At 53.4% G+C, this 27,159-nt stretch overlaps 1 protein-coding gene across 6 annotated transcripts in view; it reads right to left on the reverse strand.

The window, feature by feature from the left end:
* The window catches only part of BCR (BCR activator of RhoGEF and GTPase), a 120,949-nt gene that overhangs the window by 29,501 nt on the left and 64,289 nt on the right, over positions 1–27,159 (reverse strand). For 2 of the 6 annotated variants that reach the window (XM_066260040.1, XM_066260043.1), the window contains exons 2-11: positions 24,802–24,983; positions 19,220–19,324; positions 18,663–18,848; positions 12,139–12,246; positions 9,131–9,191; positions 7,844–7,896; positions 6,004–6,144; positions 2,324–2,445; positions 1,204–1,372; positions 38–157 (exon numbers count right to left, since the gene is read on the reverse strand). In XM_066260040.1, coding sequence (XP_066116137.1) covers positions 38–157; positions 1,204–1,372; positions 2,324–2,445; positions 6,004–6,144; positions 7,844–7,896; positions 9,131–9,191; positions 12,139–12,246; positions 18,663–18,848; positions 19,220–19,324; positions 24,802–24,983 — 1,247 coding nt within the window. Of the gene's footprint in view, positions 1–37; positions 158–1,203; positions 1,373–2,323; positions 2,446–6,003; positions 6,145–7,843; positions 7,897–9,130; positions 9,192–12,138; positions 12,247–18,662; positions 18,849–19,219; positions 19,325–19,586; positions 19,710–24,509; positions 24,612–24,801; positions 25,005–27,159 lie in introns of those variants that run through there. The other 4 variants (XM_066260038.1, XM_066260037.1, XM_066260039.1 and 1 more) reach the window with 4 other exon arrangements.

The raw sequence follows: 27,159 nt of genomic DNA on the forward strand, positions 1-27,159 counted from the left end.
GCCTGGCCAGCAGAGAGAGATCACAGCGGGCACTGACCTTGCCGTTGCGATTGTGAACCCTGAAGGCCATGCTGGGAGACATGAGCAAGAGCAGCGATTCCTGCTCCGACAGCTTCTTCTTCAGCCTCTCTATGGCCTTGCTGCCCTTGTTTGCTCTCTGTGGGGAGAAGCTGCATGGTCACATTTCTATCCCAGGGGTCAGTGCCCTCCCTCCCCCCGATCTCTGCCTCAGAGGCTGGGAATGCCGCCTGGCAGCTCAACTCAGCTCAGCACAGGGCCTCAACAGTTGCTGCTGGCTATAGGGTCAAGGCCGGGCACAGGCTCCTGGACATGTTCGGCCAATCTTTCTTGAATTAAGTCCTTCTTCCTCATGAGGGCAGAGGAAAGACCTTTACAAACCACCCTTCTTTCAATTTCTTTGAACCTGGGCAATGTGCAGGGGGCCATGGTGACCCTGAGAGCCCCTACCCACTCCTGGACCCACTGACATTTCAGCCTCAAGCCCCCTGGGAGTGTTTGTGAGGCATCCCCAGGACCTGGTCAGAAAAGCCCTGCCTGCCCTGTGCCAGGTGCCTCCCTCCCGAAGCCCCGCTGCCCCGGGGAGGAGACCATGCCGTCTGACACTAGCAGGTCACAGTGCAGATGACAGCAGCAGTGGCAGTGCTCAGTGCCCAGGGTTTAACACCCCGAGGACACAGCCCTGGCCTCCCATCTCAAGACCATGCTCTGGAGGCTGCTGGCCCTCCGGTCCAATAAAAAGCCCTGTGCTCTCACTGGCCTCCAATCGCTTTCCTCAGCCTGCTGGTTTTCTGGTGCAGCAGGCTGGCAGGTGGGTGAGGAGAAGGACACCTGTCCAGCTGTGTCCATCCCAGCTAGGGTCTCTAGAGTGAGGCTCATCCTTCCAGGGACCCACCTCATGATACCTTAAGTCTTCTAAACCTCTCCAGAAACACCCAGGGGTCTGCCTGGGGCAGTAGAGGACATCTGGAGGGGCCATGTCCCCACCTGGGACTCTCTCCCTATCATGGCTGCTGGGAACCTCTCCCCCTCCACATTCTGGATGGCTCCAAATATGACAGCAATGTCCAGCAGGTCCCAGAAACCAGAAGTGAGGTCAGATGCCCAGCAGAGCTTGCCCAGTGACCCATGTGCAAGGGACTGCTGCCCACTCCAGCTGCAGAACCCGGCCTCATCCCTCCTCACCTTCTCTCTCTGGATGTCACTCTTGATCTGGGAGATCTTGATCTTCATGGTGTCCAGCTCCTCGTCCAGTACCAGGGGAATGTTGGGTGCGGCCTCGGACTCATCCACCGTCTGGAAGCTGAGGTCCGTGAGCGGGATGTACCATTTGCAGTCATACTGCTGGGTTTTGCTAGGGGAAGGAAGCAGCATGTTGGCACACTGACCACCTTCCTTTGCTAACATCACTGCCTCCTAAAGCTGGAGAACCCTAAGTCTGTGGCTGTGCACAGGCTCCCAAACCTGAAAACCCAGCTGTGGGCCATGTGATAGGCTGGCTACGGCCAGCAGCAGACACAAATGACTCAGACTCGGAGACTCCTGGACATGGGCATATGTGATTTAGGCCGCAGGGCATCTGACAAGCTCTGATTCACCTTATCCTTGCTAATGGTGTACGCTTATAGACTCTGTGATGTACAAGCACATTACAGACATCCAATAACAACTAGGGCAGGGCTGCAGATGCCCCCAGAGCCATGCTCTCTTCTGAGATGAATGATTAAATCCACTCAGCACAGCAATGGCAGAATTTGGGGAAGAGCCTAGGTCTGGTCCTTCCCAATGTGACCTTCCTTCCTCCGTTGCAGCCTGTGTAGGCTGGGTGGTCTGAGTCCTGGGGAACGAGTGTGTGGGAAGGGTCCTCAGGCCTATGATGAAAATAACTTAGAAGCTATCACCAAATCTGGGGAGACAAAGTGCAGCAATCACCTAGTGATGCCTGCCAAGGGCAGGGGAGGGGCAGCCACCCTACCGCCCCACCAGCCTGCAGCACCCCCACCCCCGACCTGTCACTCAGACTTCCTGGGTCATGACACAACAATCACCCAATAGTACCTAAAGTCACAGTCAGGTTCCCTTCACTTATAGGAGTCAACAGCCTGGTTACTGACCCTGACCCAGAATGTCTCCAGATTGTTAATGATGACCTTTGACCCTGAGCCTGGGTATTACATCCAGTTGGAAACAGAATGTAGCTTAAAGAGAACACCTGGCCACATAATGACTGACCTATTCAGGCTCCTGTTGCTCCATGCCCCCCGAGGCTCTCCCCTCTCAGGGTAGGGGCTGCGTGGTCACTCACCCTCCGCTCTGCTTCTTGAGCTTGGTGCAGAGGAGCAGGTCGGTGAACAGGAAGACGTGGCGTAGCTTGCGGGCTCCCTCCACCAGCTCCACCATGAAGCTGTCCTTTAGCAGCTGCCTGTGCTGCAGGGCAGGGCAAGGGCTCAAGTTAGAGCAGTGGCCTTCACTTCTTCCATCTCCAACCCTCAGACCCACTTTCCAGAGTGTTCCCTACATCTCATCGGCCCAAGAACATATGTATCACGTGAGTCCTTCTATGCTCAAGTTTCTGAGCCTCTCTTGGGTGCTTGGCCTGAGAAAGAGGGCGAGTGGATGGGGCCCATAAGAGCCTGTAAATCCAGGGTGACAGATCAGGTTCTTAGTGGGGAAGACTTCCACCCCTGCCCCCAGAGAGTGCTTGCTGTGATGGCTGGGGAAGGGCTTAGCAGGTCTGCAAGCACACCAGACTGGGCAAAGACCCATAACATTTCCCCAGCAGGAGGTGCTTGTTCCCATCCTGCCAGTGTCCTTGGCAGGCTTATGCCGCAGGCTCAGCTGCACATACAGCAGAGATCCCCAGAAGCAAAAGCAGCCTGGCCTGGGCCCCCCTAACATTCCTGGGTGCAAAGTCTGAACATCACTGTCTGTCACGCGGAGCTCGGCTCACAACAGCCAGCCAGCCCCTGCCTCAGGCGAGGTGTTGATTTAAATGGAAGGCGCTGGTGCCTAGGAGATCATGAGTGAAAGGGCAGGAAGGCTGCCGCCCCCGGTGTGCCAAGGCTGTGACTCACCATCACTCACACTCACCCATGGGCAGACAGCATATCTGGCATTGGCACCCATGGGAAGCAAGAAAGTGTGTGTATGTGGAGATTCATCCATGTAGTGCTGGAGACACCAGGCAGACCTGACTGCTGGGTCTGCTTTGGGGGAGGGTCTGGAAAGGTTCTAGGAAGCTGAGTTAGGTCCCCAAGGAATGAATGAACAGATGATTCCTGGGTGGGTACACAGCAGAGGGCTTTCCAGCCTAGGAGGCAGAACCAAGGGAACTTCTGTGAAGGGTGGTGAGACATGGGGAGAACTGCATGCTGTCCTCTCTCCATATAAAGGAGCTGAGCTTCTGGCCACCACCAGCAGAGGGCACCCTACGCCCAGCTCAGAAGTAGACTCAGCAGGTCAGAAACCCCCAGACTGTTCCTGCACTGCCCAGTACCCAGCCTCTCAGCTGGGCCACTTACTCTCCCTGCCAGGTCCTGCCACTCACACGTTCATCTGAAGGTCCACCTCAGGAGCCACCTTCATTCTCCATGAGGCCACCAAGTGTTACCCTGACCCTTGTGGCAGCTAGCATACTTGCCCTGCTCTGTTGCAAGGACATGGGCTGACTGAGGAGCACCTGGGCCCCTCGGTGCTCCGACAGATGGACCCAGTAACCTGGCTCCTCCTCCTGCATCACTGCCTGTACAAAACCTCATCTTTCTAAGAGAAGCCTCAAAGCCACAGGCACCTGACACTTCCAGCCAGCCTCACTGCCCCTGTGGCATCCTGGCCCGAGTCCCCCTTTGTGCTGCACCCCATCTCTGAGAAACATGCGAGGAGCCCTGCGAGTCAGTGCAGGTCACCTGCCAGTCCGTCCCAACTTCTCCCGTCCCATGCCACAGCTGCCCTCCCAAGGAGGAGTTGGGCCTCACTGCTGAACCCCAGCTCACCTAGGGGTCCTGCAGCCAGAAGAGAAAATGTCCTGCAACTGGGCAGGAGGGTCTCCCAGCCCCAGGAAAACAGGGCCCTAATTGCGACACTGGCAAATCCACAGAGAGAGCCTGGACCCTGGAAGAGGGGCTGGGTGTCACATTGTCTCTATCCATACTCCCCAGGCCCCGGGCCTGGGCGTAGTCCTGAGGGATGGGGCACAGAGTCTCAAGGATGGGGGCCCCACCCTAACCCACAGACTGAGGTCTTGACCCCTGGACAGGTACTTCCTCACTGGCTCAAAGAGGTAATAAACAAAAGTCCAACAGTGAGTCTGGGTGAGGCCTTAAAAAGGGCCGCTCTGCCCTCTGAGTGAGGTGCTCGGAAGGGCTGTTAGACCCTTCAAGCTAGGTACCGATCCAACTGGTATAAGGAGCCCTGGCATACACAAATACCATTTCCGGTCAGATCTGGGTGAAGTGCCAACAGGGGAGGCCAAAGCTTTGTTCTCTGATCCCTGAGCCTTGGGTGTGTGTGGGGGGGGGGGGAGGAATCAAGGTCCCACTGTTGTTCCAGGAAACAAGGCCTGAATCCCCCCCCCCAATGTCCCAGCCATTGGGTGTGGAACCCCTGGGAAGTGCTAGGTACTCTCCCCTGCCTTCCACATTCTCAGCCACTGCCAAGGAGCTAACACAGTCAGGACTGCCACTGTGTGCTGGCCAGTGGGGCTCTTCCCATAAATTGTGCCCCTCAGGCACCCAGGGACCCAGTGTGGGGGGACCATGTTCTTATCCTGCTGTAAAAAGGAGAAACAGGTTAGGGAGGAGGGACACGCTCCAGGCCATCTGGTGGGTGAGGCCGAAGCATCGGGGACTGGCCTGGCTGCAGGGCCTGACAGAGGAAGGAAAAAGGACATCTCCCTCCTCCACAGCTCTTCCTGGGCCAGGCCCACCAGGAGACATGAGCAAGCCACCCGCTCATAGACAAGCCTGATGAGACTCTGGGCATGTGGGAGCTTCCTGCTCAGCACGCAAGAAGCCTCTTCCCAAAGAGGTGTGGGGAGGACGGGACCAAGAGTGGCCTCCCCACCAGCCCAGCGTGGGAGAAGGAAAAGAAACCTGGGTGCTGGGTGGGTTGGCCCCTGACACCGAGCACCTGGCACACAAACCACAGAAAAGAGGAGGAAGTGGTTCTCAGTGGCAGCTAGTCAGGCTCGCTGCCAGCCCATGTCCTGCCCAGGTCAGCCAGCTCCCATCCCTGCACGAGACCACAGAGGCTGCGGGTCAGTTCCCCTCGCCTCAGTGCTACGTCTGACAAAGGATGCCCAGGATGGTGGCCGGCTCCCTGCCTGGCACACCTCTGCTGTTTCCTTACATACTGCCCGCCCAGGATGGCACCTGCCTGGCCTCACGCTGGGCCTCTCCCAGGAAGGGGCAGAGGACAGCGGGCAGTCCTGAACCACTCTGCTCTACACCCTTCCATCGATGACGTGCAGGGAGATGAAGACGGGTGGCTGTCAGTGAGGGCGGGGGCCGGGGGAGGGAGACCACCCGGGTAGTAGACATCACGCTCATGTTCTTGATGTCACAAATACAAATCACACATGCTTCCCTTTCTCCCCTCATTTAATTCCTTAAATAAGGCAATGACTGTTTTTTAATAAAAAATCACTCAGGAGAAACTAGGTGGTTCCAGGCACTACATGCTATCCTCCTTCTCACCAGTCTCTTCAGTGGGGACCCTGATCTAGCAACGCGTGGGGAAAAGAAGGGGTGCCCTGGACATAACCCTCCATGATGGACAACAGAGGTGGTGGCTGAGGGAGGCCCACACCTGTGGAACTCCACTTTGACACCCTATGCAGCACTGGGTTTTATCAAGCCAGGGTCAGGGGCCTCAAAAGGCAATGCATTCCCTGTAATTGTTCAGGAACAGTCTGCTGAGGACCAGAGAGGACCCTGCGTCCTCAGCTCAGGCGAGTTGGGCCACCCCAGCCCCCCTGGCCATGCTTACCTCGCCTTTCTTCACAGTCATGGACTGCCGGCGGGGTGTGATCTCCTCATTGATGCTGGACAGGAAGTTCTGCGAGATGCGAAGGGCGTCCTGCAGCAGAGGGTGGTCGGGGTGGCTGGGGGGTGTGTGCTTCAGCAAGTCCTGCACCAGGCGAGACCACTCGAGTTAGAGAGAGCGAGGCCTTGGTGCCCACCTCTGTGCACAAACCCCAGACGCACACTGGTCAGAACCCAGAGCCACCGGCTCTCCAGGCATTGCTGCCACCTCTCACACAGGCCCGGGCTACATGGGCAGCACTCTGTGAGTACCATTTGGGAAACAGATCCTAAACAGCACTCCCACAAGCCCAGGCTACATGCATGCTGCCAGGAGTGACTCCCTCCCAAAGGGTCTAGGGCAGGCTTTCTCTACCTCGGCACTGGTGGCATTTTGGGCAGAATGATTCTTTGTGGTGGGGGCCTGTCCTGTGCACTGTAGGAGTTAGCACTGTCCCTGGCCTCTACCCACTAGGTGCCAGTAGCACCTCTTCAACTGCAATTGTGACAACAAGAAATGTCTCCAAACATTGCAGCCATGTCCCCTAGGAGGCAGAATCTGTCCTGGTCCAGAACCACTGGTCAGTGCAAGGTCAGAAAACCCCCGGCCTCCTCAGCTCCTCCTCCTTTAGATAACAGCTGACATGGTAGTATTGACTCCTTCTCCGCTCAGAAGGCACGTGATTCGTCCTCAAGGTCAACAGCTCCCTGGTTCAGAGAAACACTATTCTCATAGCTCCCAAAACCTATGTGCGAAGAGGACCTTTTGCACACGGGAGACGAAGCAGCATGGAGGAAGGCGTGTCCTGGCCTGCCCCACACAGACCAGCCCACGCCACTCCTGGGGGCTCCGGCCTTTCCCTGTCAGGACGCTCGGCTCTGAAGGCCTGGGCCAACCACAGAGAGGGGACACGTTACAGGGTCTCTGAGACTCCGATAAGCCACTCGCCAGATCCTTCCAAACTGGAAACTTCGACTCATCTCCCTCCTTCCAAATCTCTTAATTGAAGGATGTGTAAGAATGATGAAACGTCCACTCAATGGAATACTATATGGCTTAGAAGAGAATGAGGCAGAGCTGTCTGAGCCCGAGTTGGGCAATTCCCACGATATTATATTAAGGGGGAAAAAGCAAAGTGTGGAATGAAATGCGCCGCACAGCACAACATCCTTTATGTCATGAAAAAATACATTCATGTGCCGGCACGCGCAGAAAGAGTCTTGTGGTGGCGGTTGCTTTGTGGGGAGGAAGTGGGAAAGGAAATGGAAACTTCATATACTTCTGCAACTTGGTTGTAAATTAGGAAAAAAATATGCATGTACAACTTGCTCTAAATATGTGCAGTCATCCAGGCAGCAGGATTAGGGGCCGTTTCTGTTTTCTGGTTTTGTTTTTCAGTATTAAAGTCACCTCTGCAGTGACTCCCCATGCACTCCTTCCCCAGGCTGGGAGTCAGTGGTCCTCTCCGAGGCCCCAGAACGCACCCGCTGTCTGCATCCCCATTCTGACCTCACTGGAGTCCCAGTTCACACTCTACGACAGGAAGGCCCTTGCCACGAGACAGGACAAGCCCTACCTGTACCTGCTCCAATGAGAATGCCTTGGACACCCAGACCCTGCTATGTTCCCCCCACCATGTCCCTGTGAGCCCAGCACGGTGGCGACTCCTCATTTCTGCCTCTTCTATAAAGGCAGGGAGCTGAAAAAGGGAAGTAGGAGGGCAACTGATAAATATCAGTGTCAGTCCCAGGACAGCAGAAGCCAAGAACCCCAGGGTGAGGAGGCCCTGGGTGCAGTGACTCACATGCAGAACCAGCGTGCTTCGTGTCACCCGGTCCACAGGCTTGTAGAGCAGGGCTGTGGAAAGACGGCCACATGTGGAGAGAGCAGACCCCGACCACCCGCCTGCTCACCCTCGTTGCAAGGGCTCAGCTAAGTGGAGCAGCCCCTTCTCCCCAAGATGAGGGGAAACCCAGAGTGCCCTTTCTCAGTGACAGGGCAAACCTTGAGTACCAGAGAGGCTGGGATCCACGGCTTTGGGCTTTTAGTCTGGGCCATTAATGTGAAGTTCAGAACTGCTAGTCAGAACCTGCGCCAAGGTGGCCAACTCAGGGACAACCGCCAAAAGGGCTTAGCAACAATGTCCTTCCCCCTGGGACTGGGAGCCTGCCAGCACCCTGGTGAGGATGGGTCAGCGAGGGTCCCAACCCTGGTGGGAGACCTGTTCTCTAGCCGAGGTGCCTCTGTGGGGCAGTCAGCATGCAGCTCTCTCCTGCAGTTTGGAGGCCTGATTGTGAGAATAGCAGGAACCATGTCAGGTGCTGACATGGCTTAGCTTTGCAGGTGGACATGCTTGGACTCCAGTAGCACAGGAGCCTTGGACAGCGTTGGCCATTCCCACCTCTGTATGTGAGCACGGCCCATTGAGGGCACAGGTACTTAGCTGTGCATTTCCTCGTGTGACTCCTGCGACTTGTGTAAGAAGTGCATTGTTATCCCCATTTTACAGACAGGGAAACTGAGGCTCAGCATGAAGTTCTGGGCACCAAAGGCACGTTCGCTGTTCTCTGTGAGTGTAACTTTCCCACTATCCTTACAACTGGAGGTGAGAAGTGACCTGCTATTCCTGACACTACTTTCCACCCAGAGAGGAGGCTGAGCACACAGGCCCAGGAGCTCTGGCTTCAGCCTCTGTCCAGCCCTAGGGACCTGCATTCTATATGGGTTACATTTGTTCTAAACCTGTTTTGTCATCTGAAAGAAGGAAAATAAAATTCTTCTTATGGGGCTATTGGGGACAATGCAATGACCTTTTTAATGCCTGGCAGGCAGTGCCTGGTTTGTGGGCATTTGCTAACACCTACCATTTTTCCTAATTGTGATTATTGGTGGCAAGCCGGTCCTGACAGCGTCCTTCCCCACCCTCCATGCCCAGCCATTCTTTCCTCGTCCTCGACATCACTATTGGAAGTCTAGAGCAAAGGGCCAGAGAGTGACCTGGCGAGGCTCCATGTTTGCTCTCCCAGCAAATGCTCCATCTGCCTGCCACCCCCACAAGGGGCATAAAGAGGCCTCCTCATGGAATACTCACTTTCCAAAGAGTTCTTGGTGGTCTGGTCCTTGGCATCTTTGTTGCTTCTGGCTCTCAGGTTCTGAAATGAAAAAAAAAAAAGCACATTTTCACAGTGGACAAGCAGTTCTGATGTGGTAGGAAGTCTCACAGTCAGGAACCTGGAGCAGAAATTTCACTCTTCTCTCACCACGAAGAACCCTAGATGTGGCAAGCCACAAGGGTGTGTCCTGGGCCACAGTATGAAAAAACAGGGCATGCTGGACATGTCCTGGATGCTGCAGTTGACCTTGGGACAGTTTCTTAATACTGCCACTGATAAAATTTTCGGCCAGAAATTCTCTATTTGTTGTGGGTGGGGGGCACGCTGCCCTGTGCACCATGGGATGTTGAAGAACATCCCTGGCCCCTACCTATGCACTACCCTCTTCCTGTTGTGACAATCAAAATGTCCCTAGCCATAGCTAAATGTCTTCTGGGGACAAAATCACCCCTGACTGAGAAGCTCTGACATAGGGAATCCTGCAAACCAAAGCAAACTACAGTGCCCTTCCTAAAGGCGTGGAACTGCCTTCCTAGAGCAGTTAGCAGCGTGCAGGGCCTAGTGGGTTGGAAGAACACACTTTCGGAGATGGCAGGGGCTCCCCTGAGACCGACCTCACATTCCATCTACATCTCACTCTTTCCTGACTTGGCAAAGGCACTTGCTAACAAATGAGGTGCTGAGATTCCCGGGAGGAGAGCAGCACTTTTCAGTGAGTAAGCCATGTTTGACAAATGCATCGAAGACATCACTGACTTGGTCCTAGAAACCCAGAGAAATGAAGATGAAAGAGCTCTGTGTGCCTGAAATTGTCTCTGGAAAGCAGCTGTGGTTAATTCCAGTTCTAGGCTTCTGAACAACAACAAAAAACAGCACAGGGACAAGCAGAGGCTCCAAGATTGTTTCCCAAACTACTTGACCGGAAATGTTTCAAAACTAAAAAAACAAACAAACAAAAACCAATGCTTTTAAGTTCACTGGGGCCAAACTTCACAACACACTTTGGTACTGTTCTTGAGAGTATAACACCGCTCACAGTAATTATTCTTCCACACGTCTTCCTCAGCAGCTGCTAAAAGGTGTGAGGGGGTGCGAGAACTAAAGAGACTCTATAAAAGCCAGGTGCTGTGCTCACGTGGGCCTGGGAAGCAGCCCACGTGCCACGTGCCCTGGACAGTGTAATGCACGTGAGAACGGAGAAGTCCTTACAAATCCAGTTCAACCTCACATTTCCCAAACCGACTTGATTCCAGAAGTCCTTTACATATCACTCTTATTTTCTATCGTGTGGGGAGCTAGTGTTTCATGCAACCCAGCTAGGGCAACACTGGTCTAACTGGACGCTGCCACACACCCCAAGTCTCAAGAATGGTCCTGGGAGAAGATGAAGGACCACTCACTGCTCCACTCACCCCTGTCCTCGGAGGTGATCATCCATTCCCCACACTGACCCCCCTGCACGCATCCCAACACCTGTATGCAGCCTACTGCTTCCATTTCCTTTGGCTCTAGTTCGCTCTTTGGGTGGCTCCAATTCCTTGGGTCTTTTTTGAAACGTGGTTGGAGAACCAAAGTGAATGTTACCCAATGGTACAAGCTTTATGGAGGGCTGTTGGCCGGCCCCCGGATGCCATCCTATACTCCCTGCAATCCGGCCTCGGTTAGATTCCCACCATGGCACGGTCAGTGAGACCACGTGACCCTGGGGTGGAGTCCCACCACTGCTTCCTCTCTCCTCTGTAGAAACCTGTCTGGGTGGACTTGAACTTGGTCCCAATTAACCACAGCCTGCCCTTAGAGAATTAGGTCTCTAATTTGTCAAGGCCACTAGGGATTCTGTGCCAACATTCCAGCTGTTAGGGGTGTGAGTTTATAATCGAATGAGCTAAGGGAGGGAACAGATTGAATGTGCCAGGCGAAACCAGGGCAGCTGGGGAGGGAAGTCTGGAGCCAGCCTGGAGTCCTAGGTGTGCGTAGCCTGTTACCAGAGGCACCAGGCGGGGAGTGGGGCACCCCACAGGCTCTAGAAGAACACATGGCACATGTTATCACCACAGGAGATGGTAAGTGTCAGGACCCAAAGATACTTCACCTTCCGTGATAAATTATAAAATGGCACACAGCCCTTGGAAAAAATCCAGGTATGATAGTTGGAGGTGTGATTATCTCCCAGCAAGAGCCTTGACTCACTCCCTATTTCTAGTTTCCATTTCTCTTTTTAAGGCTGCCTTTCTCCTATGAAGATCTTTCCACCTAGAATCCTTATTTTGCGGGGGAAGGCAAGTCAGAGCCCCGAGGAGTGGGAGACATCAAAAAGAAAAGGCGAGTATAGGCCCAGAAAGAAGAAAATGTCACCCAATTGCCATGGGGGCAGAAACAGGATGGGGTGGGTCGGGGAGAGTGGCTGTGGGTTCTGGTCCTGGCGTGGCCACCCACCCGACAGCCTGCTCATCCTCTTTGTATCTGAAGCGCTCTTTCAAAGCCTCTGTGCTAACACTTCAGGTGTGAGGTTTCAGTACTCCAGGGGCCCGGAGCCCTCCTCCCACGTGGATCTACAGAGCACTCCCCTGTGCTAGAACTGCTTCTTCAGTTCCCAAGGTCACTGGCAGGTTAGAGGAGGAACAGAGCATGATGCCTCGCTGCCTGCTCTCCAGTGACAAGGTGCAAAGTCAGCCTCAGGACTTTTGTGTCCAGACCTTTGTTCATAGGGCAGAACTGTGGACAACCCCTCACTGCCCACAGACAGTGCAACAGAGCATCTGACTGTGCCCCAGAATCAGGCCTTGGCTGCTCCTTGTCTGCTTACAACAATGTCCCTGCACAGGACTGACGATGCCAACCCAGAGGCATCTGAAAATGGCTGAGGCTTAGGACCAAACCTGGGTTTGGTGCACCTTGTTCTCCTGGGTCATGGGGTACTAATGACCAGTCCATGGCCCACTTGCAGGAGGCAGAGGTGCACCTGTCAGAACAGCATCATGCATACCTCAGAGATTTCTGCAAACTGAGCATTGGCCTGACAGCACTTCTCAGCCATTTCCATGGCAACTCCGTAGTTGTCCACAAAGGCCCGGTACACACCCAGCTGGCTGGCCTGCAGGGAGGAGAGAAGAGAGCGGGGGACAGGTGTGAGACACTGCTCCCCGTCTTTCTTGTGCACAGCTCTGGAGAAACCCCAGGTGCAGCAGACAGTGCAGAGCTGCCAACTCCTCAGCTCTTTGTGCCTCTGCCTCCCCTCCCACCCACTGAGCCTGTGTCCCTCTCCCACAGCAAAATGCGAAGTGACTCACGGCCTTCGGCAGGTAACGGTTCCCCTTCCACAGATGCTTAGTCCTCCCACCTCTCAACTCATTTATATGATGCCAATGTCAGCAATTAAGTTCAAGGTTGTCAGTGAATGCAGACAAAGGTCTCTACACAGGTGGGACAGAGTGGCACCTTGCTAGCTGCAGGAGACCAAGTGGACAAGGTGGTCAGCCCCCAAGCCTATGTATGGTGGGTGTGGTGCTCTACTCCTATCTGATCCCTTCACACACATGAGGAACATGCAATTTGGCTACCTTTGAGGGGCTCCCATCACTCAGTTACAAGCCTGGCCCAGACCTTGTGAAGGGGCCCAGGTGTCACAATGCCCACCTGGCAGGTGGGAGACCTGCCGGCTGCAAGGTCAGGCATTTTGTTTGGCCTTTGTCAAATCAAAGACACTAAAGAGGGTCTTTTCATATAGCCTCCTGCTCAGACACTCATTGGGCAACAACTTCACGGGGGAGAGCGTGTGTGCAGCCACCACTGTCTCTGAGTGCTAGGTCATCTTCAGGGCAGCCAGGGGGACCAGCCCTCACTGCTTCGAAACCTCTGAGCCCCGGTGACCTTGCCCTGCAGCTGAGTGGGAACTGGAAGACTAAGGCTTTCACTGATCCTGGTGTTTGTCCTGCTAGAACCTAAATTTTATTTCCACACACATTTGCATTTATATTGAATTTTATGTTTCTTCAGATGACAATCCCAGACACTGGGTAAGCCAGGCGCCCTTAGCACTGTCTGGCCTCCCAGCCCCGCTCCCAGGGGGGCTGCAGGAAGGGCCTGGGGGCGCACAACAAAAAGTGGCAGCTGGAGGAGGCCCTGCCTGGCCTCTAGCATGCTGGCACCCGGGACAAGTGGCTGCATCCCCGAACTCCAGGGTCTTCATCATCAGTACCACAGCCAGGTCCAGAGCCCGCCCCTCCTTCTCTCCCTTCTCCCTCCCACACGGTTCCCAAGCACCTCCCAACCAAATGAGGCCCTGCTGTAGGTACAGCCCCCACAGCCACGAACCACTCAGACCCAGCGCTGCCAGCTAGCGGGAGACATAGTAAATAAGTGAGCAAACATGTAATATGGCACATGCCTGAAAGTAGAGGAGGGACTGAGGGTCATGGCTTCCTTAGGTAGTGTGGTCAGGACAGTCTTCCTGAAAATGTGACAGTTCAGCCAGAGGCATCTGAGGAAACATTACTAGTGAATTTCATCCCCTCAAAATTTCATGTGCTGAAACCCTAATACCCAGCGCCTCCGAATGTGATTGATTTTAGAGACAGGGCCCAAAGAGGTGAGAGGTGAAAATGAAGCTGTTAGGGTGAGTCTTAATCCAATAGGACTGATGTCCTTAGCAGATTAGGACACAGACCAGCACAGAGGGATGACTATGTGAGGACACAGAGAGACCATGGCCATTTACAAGCCAAGGAGAGTCTTCAGGACAAACCAGCCCTGCTGACCCCTTGAACTTGAACTTCCAGCCTCTGGAACTGTGAGAAAATAGATTTCTCTGGGTGTTTGAGCCACCCCGGTTGTGGCGGCACTGGCAAACTAATAGAGGGTCTCTGGGAGGAGAACCCCTTCCATTACTTCTCCCACCCCTCCCCCCAGGAGCGCACTTCTTCCACGTGGCTTTTGAGAAGTTCTAGGCAACTCATTCGCACAATTTTAGCTAATCAAAAACCAAGCTGCACCAATAACAGGACAAATGGAGATCACGAGCCTCTAGATAGGAGGCACTGCAAAGGACAAAGCATCACTGCTGGGGGCTTTTTTTTTTTTTTTTTTTGCCATTTATGCAGAACCTGAATCTAATACTCTTTTTTTTTTTTTTTTTTTTTGTATTTTTCTTTCCTTCTTTTCTTTTTCTTTTTTTGTGACAGAGACAGAGAGAGGGACAGGTAGTAACAGATAGGAAGGGAGAGAGATGAGAAGCATCAATTCTTTGTTGCGGCTCCTTAGTTGTTCATTGATTGCTTTCTCATACGTGTCTTGACCAGGGAGCTGCAGCAGAACGAGTGACCCTTTGCTTGAGCCAGCGACCTTGGGCTTCAAGCCAGCAACCTTTGGGCTCAAGCTGGATGAGCCCGCACTCAAGCCGGAGACCTGTGGGGGTTTTGAACCTGGGTCCTCTGTGTACCAATCTGACGCTCTGTCCACTGCACCCCTGCCTGGTCAGGCTGTATTTTTCTTAAGTGAGAAATGGGGAGGCAAAGAGACAGATTCCCACATGTGCCTGGCTGGGATCCACCCAGCAAGCCCACTAGGGGTTGATGTTCTGCCCATCTGGGGTGTTGCTCCATTGCAACCGGAGCGATCTTAGCACCTGAGGCGAGGCCATGGTGCCATCCTCTGTGCCCAGGCTAACTTGCTCTAGTGGAGCCTTAGCTGCAGGAGGGGAAGAGAGAGAGAGAGAGAGAGAGAGAGAGAGAGGGAGAGAGAGAGAAGCGAGAGGGAGAGGGGTGGAGAAGCAGATTATCACTTACTCCTGTGTGCCCTGATTGGAAATCGAACCCAGGACATCCACACATCGGGCCGATGCTCTACCACTGAGCCAACCGGCCAGTGCTGAATCTATTCTTAAGGAAACATCAGACCCCAACTAACTTTGTACCCTTCAAAATAAATGTCATGGTCATGAAAGATAAGTAAAGGCCAAGGAACTGGATAGACAGAAAGAAATTAAGGAGCAGCCCTGACAACCAAGCATATTTTGTGACCCTGGACTGGATCCTGAATCAGATAGAACACAATGGCTACCTTGGGAGAAATTTACATATGGATTGCACATTAAATAATAGCATCACATCAGTGTGAAACTTCCTGCTCCTGATGACGGCACTGTGGGTGATGGAAGAGCATGTCCTTGTTCTTAGCAAAATACACAGTAACGTATTTAAGGATAAAAGGGCAAATACCTGCCATTTATTCTCAAACTATTCAGTGTGTGCGCACATGCGTAACAGAAAAAGACAAAGACAAAGGGCAAAATGTTATAACCGGTATATCTGGCACACGGTAGTTCTTTATACTACTCCTGCAACTCTTCTGGAAGTTTGAAAGGAACAGAAAAACAAAAACCAGCTGATAAAATTTCAGCTGAAACAAAACCCTGGGTGGTGGCAGTTAACCACGTATTTCCGCAGGAAGGGGAGTCAAGGCTTGGTCCTTTTTGGTCCTCAGACTCTTCCAGCTGAACCGCAGAGATGCTGGGCCAAGCCCACTGTACTGGTCTGAAACGGACGGGGTCAGAGCCCACGTCTGTCTGTCCTAGCCTGGGCGGCACACATGTGAGCACTCAGCACGCAGTTACTGGGGAACAACTTCCCCTGCAGCCCCGCCCCTCTCTCCAGCCTTCCTGCTGCAACATCGATGCACAAAGGTAGCTCCAGGACACCAGGGAGGCCAGGAAAAATTTTCCAAATTCTGGCGCTCATCAGACTATTAAAATAAAAAAAAAAAAAGTTTCCAAGTGATTTTGGAATGTTATTTGGGGAACAGTGCCGGTTGTGGGTTTCTTCCCAACACCACGATCCTCTGTGTCTCAGGAAGGCTACAGGCTGAGTCACACCCATGGGGTTCAAACCTGCTGACGCATCACAGACAGAGAAACAGGGGTGCTTCAAAGGGGGGGGCAGCACACCCAGGCCGGATGGCTCAGTTGTTCAGAGCATTGTCCCAAAGCACAGAGGTTGCAGGTTCAATCCTTGGTCAGGGCACATCAGGAACAGATTGATGTTCCTGTCTCTTTCTCTCTTGCTAAAATCAATAAGTAAAAAAATTTTTAAAAGGGGGTGCCTAAATAAAAATACAGCCTCCCACTCTCTGGCCACAGGGAAAGGGTTCCAGGTGGTGAGAATCTCAATAAAATCACCTTTCCTGTGCTCCTTGCCTCTTTGCTCTGGGGCGGAGGAGTGACCAGGGTTCTGCCAACAGGAAAGCCATGCCTTGGAAAGGAATGCTGGAGCCCCAGTCAGAGCCAAGGTGAGGCCAGGGTCCAGCCAGCTGTGTGCCTGAGGGCCAGGAGGGCTGGCGCCCTGCTTTTCCACAGCCGCTGTGCTCTGTGCACTTAGAGGGGGCCAGTGACCTTGGGCCACTCCTACCCCCGGAGGACTGGCTTCCCTTGGGAGGGAGGATGCTCCAGGGGAAGCGTGTGTGTCCAGGAGGCCTAGGTAACCCTGAAACCAGGACTAGGGGTCCTCAGAGGTGGAATCCCTGTCACAACGGCCTGGCCAGCATGCACCTTCAAGGGACTCTCCCAGGACCGGGGCTCCTGCACGGGGAAGAGGCCTCTTTGCTAGGTAGTTTCCAGGCTCTTATATCCAGCCCATCCCCCACCCACAGGCTCCACCTAAAGAGACTGACTGTCTCCGGTCTTCAGACCTGCAAAGGCAGAGGAACGCCTTTTCACACATGAACCTCACACGAAGACAAACATCGACCTGGCAGTTTCTGTCTGAGAGTTTTCTCCTTTATCCCTTAACTGCCTCTTCCTTTTGGACAAGTTCCACTTTATCCACACCTTGGTTAAGTGCGCATCCCGAACGCAATCCCTGTCCGGGTGTGGCCTGGCCAGCATCTATGGGTTTACCAAGCTGTTCCTCTGATTGCCAGATTATACTCACTGACTTTTTAAAAGCCGCATCCTCAGCTCCTCTCCAGGCCTGTACTCAGTGAGACCAGAGAGACCCTTCACCTGCCAACATGGTGGGCCTTTCCCATGTTGTGACTCACCACGGACACCTCTGCTGAACGGACCTGTGGCCAGTTCTGGCCCACTGGGCCTTTCAAAAACCCTTATCCTGTCATGCTGTCACCCACCACCACCTGCCCTTCAGTTTAATGGCTCCTGAAAGGCGGGAGGAAAAGCATTTTTCTCAGAGACAGGCAAACCAGGGGGACAGTCCAGGCAAGAGAACTTCCATTCCTCAGTCTCCTCATCTGCATAATGGTGAAGATGGGACTTGCCTGATAGGGCTGCCTCAGCTCAGGTGAGATGGGGAAGTTGGGGCACCTGTGCCCCCCAACAACCACCCCTGATCAGAGCTGAGCCCTAATACTCTGGAACCAGATGCTTCATGGTGTAAGTTTATCCCCCGTCCCCACTCCCCAGTTTACAAACCAACCTCCCTCTTGCATTTCTCTCAGCCTGTCTTCAAGGACATGTCCTGTGGGGCACAGGGTGTCACTACCAAAGTCTCCAGCACTAACTATGCCCCCAGGTTCAGTGGGAGCTGAGGGCCACTCTGATGTTCTTTTTTCACCCTTTTTCTCCCCTAGGGCACTCTCTCAGGACCCAGGGCACTTTCCTTTCCTACTACCTTCATTTGCCAACAGCACTTAAAAATTTTATGCAAGTGACTCAAGAGCCTTTAATTCAGCCTGACCAGGCGGTGGCGCAGTGGATAGAGCATCAGACTGGGATGCCGAGGACCCAGGTTCGAGACCCCGGGGTCACCAGCTTGAGCATGGGCTCATCTGGTTTGAGCAAAAGCCCACCAGCTTGGATCCAAGGTCACTGGCTCCAGTAAGGGGTTACTAGGTCTGCTGAAGGCCCGCAGTCAAGGCACATATGAGAAAGCAATCAATGAACAACTAAGGTGTTGCAATGCACAACAAAAAACTAATGATTGATGCTTTTCATCTCTCCATTCCTGTCTGTCTGTCCCTGTCTATCCCTCTCTCTGACTCTCTCTCTGTCTCTGTAAAAAAAAAAAAAAAAAAAAAAAAAAAGAGCCTTTAATTCAGATAACTGCAAAAATGAAATAAAGTATACTAACCCCTCCCTCCACTCCCACCTGTGCGGGACCCTGCAGACTCTGCCCCGCCCCTGCCATATCCCTGAGTCCTGCTCTTCAGGCAGCAGCTTTTTGGCCCAAAGGGCCCCTCGGGGGCAGCTGGACCAGCCTGGAGACCAGGAACCTTGAATCAACTGAGTAGAGCCAGAAGGGCCTAGGCTGATGAGACTAGGGGCAGGTCTGGTGCTAGGGTCCAGCGTAGAGCTGTGGCAGAGCCCCTGCTTGCAACCTGACCTTTGTCATCTGAAGTAGTGAGACACACCCCAGATTCTTACTTGACACTGTCACCTTGGTGTCCCAATAGCCCTCAGCAGCATATACCTGCAGGTCTCGGGAGAAGCCCGGTCCCCACCCAGCCACCTCCACAGCCCCAAGCTCCCGGGAGGCTGGGGTGCACCTGCTCTGAGTCACTCACCAGCTTCTGGAAGAGGTCGCCCACTCTCTGCTGGTGACTCCACTGCTGCACGCGGGGGAAGAGCCTGTCGTAGAACTCCTTGTGGATCTCGTAGAGCTCGGGCACTTTGAAGAAGATGGTCTCAATCTGCTGGCTCGTTAGCACTGGCTGGGAGGTGGTGGCAGCGGCCTTCAGAGGCTTCATGGGCTGGAAGAGGGCACAGGTGAGGCCGCACAGGCGACAGGTGAGGTGCCATGGATGAAAGGGTTTGCTACTTATCAGGTGTATGGTATGGCCACAGAAAATCACTTAAGTGACATATGTGCTTTACTTTTTAAATTCCATAAAAAAATATAAAAATTTAAATTCAGCTTGGTTTGACACCTGTCTTAGGCTGCTATCCACTGCCTTGGGGAGCTCCAGCTTCTCTGCAGGTGGGGTGTTGGGGCCCTCCCACAGGTGTCTCCTCACGGAGGCTGGGTGTCCCAGGCTCCACCAGCTGAGCTGCAGCCGGGACTGTGTGAGTGGAGAGCTCCCTGCGCCCCTGACTACCCCATGCAGCCCCGTGCCCTCCTTACCAGCAACAGCGCCTCCAGGTGGCTCAAGTAAGTCTCCTCACTGGCCAGGATTCCAGACAGAACCCATTTTCTCATCTCCAAGCCCTTTTCCAAGTCCAGCTCACTCTGTAGGACAAACAGATAAAAGTTAGATCTGGGAGATGATGCCTGAGGTGGCCCATCTCAGAGAGGAAGGTCGGCCTGTCACTCTGGGGACAAGCCTCCGTGAACACTCCAAGTGGAATTAAAGGGGGTCATGAAAATCCGTGTCAGCCACTCGCTCGTGGTCACTGCAAATCCTGGAGGGTCATCAAAGCTGAGAGCCACCCTTGGTCTTGACATTGGGAAGTTTGGAGCTGAGAAAGTTGGGCAAGGCCTTCCTCTGCACCTTCTGCCTTCATCCGAGGAGTGGTGGCCCCAGGAGAGGCTGAGCCGACGGGGCACCAGAACCCAACATATGGCCACCCGAACTCCTGCTGCTTGTCACTCCTTGGCTGGATTCTCTGCCACTAATCACCTGACCCTTGGACCGAAGGGCCAGGCAGCACACTTCCTTTCACACACACACCCTCCTGGCCCCAGGGGCGGAGCTGGGGGCAGCTGCCACCTGCCTAAAGGGAACCCCATTTCCTGGGTTCAGGACCTCTGTAAACTTGAGCCTGCTCTTCTGATTCTGTTGGCAGGGACCCTCTTCTGGGTAGGCTGCGGCAAGTTCCCCCCCACAGCAATACAGCTCTATTGCCTTTGCCTCCAAAGGACAGGCTGCCCTGTCACTGGATAGAGATGTGGGGAGTAGCCAGAGCCCACACAGCTGGAAGACCACATTCCAATCCCAGCTGTGACAGTATTAAGGGCTGCAGTATGTCCACCAAACCTCAGAATATGACTGCATTTGGAGTTAGGGTCTTTAAAGAAGTAAGTTCAAATGAGGTCTTTAGGGTGGGCCCTAATCAATATGACTGACGTCCTTATAAGAAGAGATTAGGCGGTCAAAAGGTACAAACTTCCAGTTATAAAATTAATAAGTTCTGGGGGTATCATATATAGCATGGTGACTATAGTTAATAATATTGTATTGTATATTTGAATGTTGCTAAGAGTAGATTTTTTTTTTTTTTTTGTGGCAGAGACAGAGTCAGAGGGACAGATAGGGACAGACAGACAGGAAGGGAGAGATGAGAAAAATCAATTCTTCGTTGCGGTTCCTTAGTTGTTCATTGATTGATTTTTCATATGTTCCTTGACTGGGGGGCTACAGCAGACCGAGTGACCCCTTGCTCGAGCCAGCGACCTTGGGCTCAAGCTGGTGAGCTTTTGCTCAAACCCGATGAGCCCGCGCTCAAGCTGGCGACCTCGGGGTCTTGAACCTGGGTCCTCTGCGTCCCAGTCCGACATTCTATCCACTGCACAACTGCCTGGTCAGACTAAGAGTAGATTTTATATATATCCCACATAGGTGGAATATAAAACTGAGACTCAAGAACATAGATTGAGAATAAAGTGGTTACTAGGGGGTGGGGGATGAGGGGGGAGGAAGGAAAAAGGGACAAATATATGGAAACTAATGTAATGTTATATACCAATATCTCAATAAAAAAAGAGAGATTAAGATGCAGATAAACACAGGGAGAAGACAGTCATCTCTAAGCCAGTCCCTGTGTCCCACCTACTTCTACTTTCTGTGTCCCTGGGGCTTGTACCACATCCTCACTGGCCCCGGGAATATCCAAAGAGCCTTCTTGGACCACCAGTTTGCTTTTGCTTTGGGAATCTTTTAAGTGCATATGCACCAGGTGAGTGTGTGTGTGTGTGTGTGTGTGTATGTGTGCGTATGTGAATGAATGAATATGCATGCTCATGCACTTGTCTAGGAATAGGCCATTAAGTTGGCTGAGAGCCATTCCAGGGAAAAGGACACCCAGGTCCCATACCACACAGCCACCTCCCTGAGCACATTGGGCGGTGGCTCTAAGCAGGAGACTTCGGGACATACTGTGCCTGATCTTGAAATTCCCTATGCCAGCACAGTGTCCAAAACACATTAAGTACTCAATGAAGATTCACCGAGCCAGCAAATCAATGAGTGGATCTAGAACTCCATGCTGGGCCCAGTCTGGGCCACATCCTTACAAAGCTGAGGGTTCCTTCTGGAACCCTCATCAGTGAGAGACAAGCAGGTCCTGGGATCCACAACTGTCAGTGCAGCCTGTTCCGGGGCCCGAAGTACTTCTGGAATTCAGAAGGTCCAGTGCAAATAGTGCACAGACTGGCAGAGTGGGGGACCCTGATGCTGCCTCTTAGCCCACCAAGGGGATACCATGAATGGGGCAGTGCTTGGAGGAAACAGCTCCCAGCTGACCCTGCACGTGTCTCCCACCATGTCTGGTGCCCTCCGCCCAAGCAAGGAAGAGGCGAAGGTGCAGGGCAGCAGCGGCCGCCCACGCAGACTCATGTTCTGAGGAACAATCTGCTACTCTGAGTGCGGGGCCGGGAGACGGCTGACGGCCCCACCCAGCACAAGACGCTGGTGTTCACGTGGGTGAGTGGCAGCGCTGTGCCATGCTCCCACTCAGGCAATTTGGAAAACCGAGAGGAAAAAGAGCTCAGGCAGGGTGGTGCTGCGGCCAGCTCTCCTGTTCTGAGGGCCTGGCCAGCTCAAGGGAACACGTGGCCCGAGGACCTGCCGGGCTGCGGAGGAGATGCGGGGCACAGGCACCAACAGACTGAGAATCTTCTCCTGGAGCCCCAAACACTGCTGGTGGCATCAGAGAGGCACAGCTGGGACAGCAGCCAACTTATTCTCGCATGAGAGAGGGCAGGGCAGAGCACAGAGAGCACGGCCAGGACCAGGGTGGCTTGGAACCCCACCCTGCACACGTGCCAGTTCTGGAGAGGGCGTGTGAATTCAGTCAGGGCCACGACGGCAGGAGCACTGTGGTGGGAGGAAAAGGACACCTGGGACAGGACGGCAGCAAGCTGGAAGAAGACCTCTGAGGGCTACCTGGGAGGGGTGAGGGGCTGGGGCAAGGGAGGGGGCACGCAACCCAAACCCCAAGGCTGAGAGAGCAGATAAAAACAAACTGGGTATGGTGACAGCAGGAAAAGCTGAACAAGAGACCCTGGTGACCAGAACTACTACCTACCAGCCACCCGCCAGGCCCACCAGGGGAGCTGAGACGAAGCTGCAGGAATGTGAGCAGCAGCGAAAGCTTGAGGAGCACTCCTCACCCCCAACCTGGGGGAGCCGGCACGACCAGGGCACAAAAGCCCACTGTGAGCGGTGGGCTGTTCCCGGCTGGGAGTTCACAGCCAGCACAGCTGCCCGAGGAAACTGTGGGCAGGGAACGTGGCGGGGCACTGTCCTGGGGCCCAGCCAGCAGAGGGCAGAGCATGCAGGGCAGGAGGCGGGATTCCTGTGCCCACCCCGTAATAAACTAACTCAGCGAGCTCTCAGGAGAGAAAAGAACAGGCCAGGCTGGCACCAAACACCTGGTTTCCCCAAGTTTGCAGAGAAGACAGGTGAGGGCAACCACTATCCCTACTTAAGTCAGAGTTGGGTAATGTGGCTGAGCTGAGCATAGGGACACAGGTGACATTTATCCTGCTGCACCTGGTGCAGAGCCTCACTGGGGCCCCAGAACAGCCAAAGCATCCAAGACAAGTAAATCATAAAAGTAAATAAACTTGTGGTTGCCCAGATTAAAGCACAAGGCAGAGTTACAACTTCTGTTCCACAGACACAACTGTGGATCAGATACTCTGAGTGTGGGGACAGCCAGTGGCAATCATAAAGCAGGCCTATTTGTCTTCCAACACTCTTAAGCCAGCTTTGAGGTCCCTTGTAAGAATGTGAAACTGACCTCTGGTAGGGATAATTAACTGAATATATACATTTACTTTGGCTTCCTCCTAAAAAAAGAAAGAAAAAAACCCCCAATAAAACCCCAAAGCATCTGTGGGCCCCGCCAGCCACCTGCCGAGGCAGCGCACGGGCACAGGTCATTCTGCAGAGCTGCGCCAGAGCACATGGGCGGAAGGTCAGGACTCCACCTCCCTATTCAGGGCCTTAAGGACCCTTGGCTGTACCAAACCACACTGCCAAAGAAGGAAGAAAGGGAGTATAACAAGAAAGGCAAGGACGCTGAGGTAAAGCATCAACTAAGGGATCAGGAAGGCTTCAAATCTGATAGCTGTGTGGCCTCAAGCAAGTTGCTTCACCTCTCTGAACTTTGGTTTTCTAATTTGTAAAATGGTGAAACCGGATGTTGGATAAGAAGCTGCACAAGGCAGGTGTTACACACTGGTTTCGCCTCCCATTTTTGTGTTCCAGAGCGAGAAGCCTATCCAGAACTGATGTCTTAGAAATCACAAAAGCATTAAGTAGAAAGCAGCCTTGCAGCTGAGGCGCCAGCCCAGAGAAGCAACTGCAGCTGCTTCTAGCTCTTTCTTGCAGCAACAGGAAAAGCAGATTTCTCTCGTTTTTAAACCTAGGGTGGAAATCACCCAGAAACAAGCTAAGCATTAGAGGAAAGATATCTGTCACCAGGGACAAAGGGACCAGAAAGAGAGAGAAAGAGAGAGGTGCAATCTGCCCTCAGGGCAGGGATCCGATCAAGAAGGAAGGCACCTGAGAGGTCAAAGGGGTGCCTTTGCCTGAAAATCCAGGGGTACATATCTGGGGCCTGCTGCACCAAGGAAGTGCTCTCCTGAGCCACAAAACTGCAGAGAGCGGTGTGGACTCTGCCAGGCTGGGCCAGCACACCAGCTGTGAGACAACCTGGGGCCACGTGCCCATAAGAGACGGGCCAGGCCTGACCTGTGGTGGTGCAGTGGATAAAGCATCGACCTGGGAACACTGAGGTCGCCGGTTCAAAACCCTGCACTTGTCTGGTCAAGGCACATATGGGAGTCGATGCTTCCTGCTCCTCCCCTCTTTCTTTCTCTCTCTCTCTCTCTCTCTCTCTCTCTCTCTCTCTCACTCTGTCTCTCCTCTCTAAAATGAATAAAGAGAAATTTTTAAAAAAATTTAAAAAAAAATTAAAAAAAAAAAAAAAAAAAAGAGACGGGCCAGCCTAAGGGCTTCTCCGAGGGCAGAGCAGGGCATCTGCTGAATGCACCACTTGGTACTTGCCACACGACCCCAGGCCTCAGTGCCACACCAGTGAAGTGGAGGTGACAGCAGGTTTGTTAATGACAATGAGATCTCAGGAAAAGGCCGTGGTCAAATGGATGGGGTCACCATCACCACCCCCTTTGGTAAAAGGGAGGAAGTGCACTTTGTGGAGTGCAGGGACAAGATTCTGGATGTCACCTCTGCTTGGCACCACAGGTCCTCAGCTTGAGCTGCCTGCCTCCTCCATGCAGCTGACAGAGTTCCATGCTCTCCCTGTTCAATGCACCCAGCACGTGGTTCCTGTGCTCCAGATGAGGGAATAAGAAAGGAATTTTAGTGACTCGACATCCAACTTTGGCTGTTCTGTCACTTTTGCTATGTGCCCCTGAGCAGAGTGGCTATGCTTCAGGGAGCCTTTGTGATGAGGATGACTTGGCTGTAGCTGATCTCAAGACCCGTCTCACATCTGGCCTGCTGCCCAGGGACTCACCGCTTTGGTGGACTCCAGGGCTCCTGAGACCAGTGCATCCCGGCTGCCCCTGCCCTTGTTGCTGAGGTGGGGGGAGGAGGAGGGTGAGTCATCGATGTAGGGCAGTCCATCCTGGTGCCGGCGCTGCTCCTCGGCCCGGTCCGAGGCACAGCCGTATCCAGGCGGCGTGCCGAATGACGTATCTGTGTGTGCAGAGAAGTAGCCTGTGTTAGAGACAAGGAAGGGGGTTGAAGGGTCGTCTACACCCCACTTGTCCCAGCAGGTACCCAGCTGACAATGTTTGTCACCTGCAGACTTCAAACAGGGACCTTAGGTTCCATGACCTCATATTTACAATAGATTGGCCAAAGACCCCAGAGCAAGGAGGGAACGAAAAAGCAGCTTGCCCCCATACAATATGAGACTGGGCTTTTGAGTGCTGTCTGGGACACATCAGTCCTAGTCCCAGGAGGGGTGGCCTGAGTCATTACAGAAAGGTAGGCCTCAAATTCTAGCATCTTGCTGTCAGGAACAGTGCTCATACACCTGCCCATGGGAATGTGATGGAGTGCAGAGCACAGGCCATCACAGCGACCTGGGTGTAAGCCATGGCCACCTGAGCAGTGCCCCACTCACAGCCCACCTCCGAAATGTCTGGCAAAACCCCAGACCATCTTTACCCCAATCGGAGTGTGTCTATGAGGACACAGAATTGCTTATCCTACAACATGCTTCCTACTACTGTCTAGTTACAGGGAGTAACACCTCCCTTCCATCTGAAGACAGTAACCCTCTTCTTCTCAGGCTAAATCATAAAGCCACACCTCTTGGTCTTTCTGTAGCTGTGTTCTCAGGCTCCTCACCAAGACATCAACCCACAAGGCCCAGCCTGCTCTAAGAATCATATGATTCCACTTCTGGATTCCTTCCAAAGGGCACTGTCACAGCCCATGGGATTTCCAAGAGATCAGACGGATAGGGTAATGTCAATCAGATTATATCACTTTCATCATGACTCACCTGCAAGTAGCCCCACCTAAAGTTTACCACCAGAGGTGGTCCTGCAGGGTTCATCCACCAGTTTACAACAACTTCTGCCACCAAACACACCTATTCTGGGGCTCAGGCTCCACATGCTAGTGCTTCCCAGACCGCCAAGGCCAGGGGGCAGAGGGCACACAGACTTTAGAGCTGACCCGGCAACCCCAGAGAGGGACCATTTGCAGCTTTTTCCATTTGCACAGTTGGGGGAAGCTGAGGCTGCAGTGACCTGGTGCTCACCACAAGCTAAGACTGGCTGCTGGTGTGCTAGGCGACTCCTCTGCTAAGCTTCAGGTGCCCATAAATGGCTAAAGTCCCAGCTTCCTCCCACACCCCTGCAGCTCTCGGCTTCTCTTCCTTCCAGGAGGTCACATACCGTCGAACAGGTGTTCTAAACTCTGGCTACAAGTCAGCATTATCTGGGAAGCTTCAAAAACAACACAGCCAGGTCTGACCAGTGGTGGCACAGTGGATAGAGCATTGACCTAGGACACTGAGATCCCAGGTTCGAAACCCCAAGGTCGCCGACTTGAGTGTAGGCTCGCCAGCTTGTGCACGAACAAGATCATCAACATGATCTAATGGTTGCTGACTTGAGCCCAAGATTGCTGGCTTGAACAAGGGGTCATGGGCTCAGCTTGAGCCCCCTGGTCAAGGCATTTATGAGAAGCAATCAATGAACAACTAAAAGTTACGTAACTATGAGTTGATGCTTTTCATCTCTCTCCCTTCCTGACTCTCTCAAAACAAACAAACAAAACAAAACAAAAAACCTAGCCAGGCCCGACACAACCAAGTGCATCAGATGCCTGGGACAGCCTGGGTCCCAGTGGCTGTGAAGGCTTCCCTGGGGATTCCAGCAGGCATCCAGAGCTGAGACCCACTGCACTGCTCCAACCTGGCGCCCGGCACTGTGCTGGCTACCACGTTGAGCCACCCAGGTACTGTGTCTGCACACAGGCAACAACAGCAAGTCCAGGTTGGTGCCGCCTCTGCAGGGACCCTCCTGTAGGTTGACAGTAGCAGATGGGGTAGAAGGACCTGGAGATCAGGATGGCCTCCTGCCAAGTCCCCTAACAAGCTGTGCAGAGGTGCTCTGGTCTCCTTAATCCACTGAAAGGCCTCTGAAAGATCATCGAAGGTATCAAGACAACCATGCTGGAGTCAATGCTTGGCCCACTGGCCTATGGGTACTGTATTGTCCTTGCAGGACAGTCAGAGGCCATAGTCAAGTTCTGTCTCTTCCTCTCAAAATTTAGCTCTCACCCAGCATCCCTGAGGACAGTTGGGGAGGGTTTAAATATGTTAAAAAACAGAATACCCTCTTGTACTGAACTC

The sequence above is a fragment of the Saccopteryx bilineata genome, chromosome 2 (assembly GCF_036850765.1).
Source record: "Saccopteryx bilineata isolate mSacBil1 chromosome 2, mSacBil1_pri_phased_curated, whole genome shotgun sequence".
Taxonomy (NCBI): Eukaryota; Metazoa; Chordata; class Mammalia; order Chiroptera; family Emballonuridae; genus Saccopteryx; species Saccopteryx bilineata.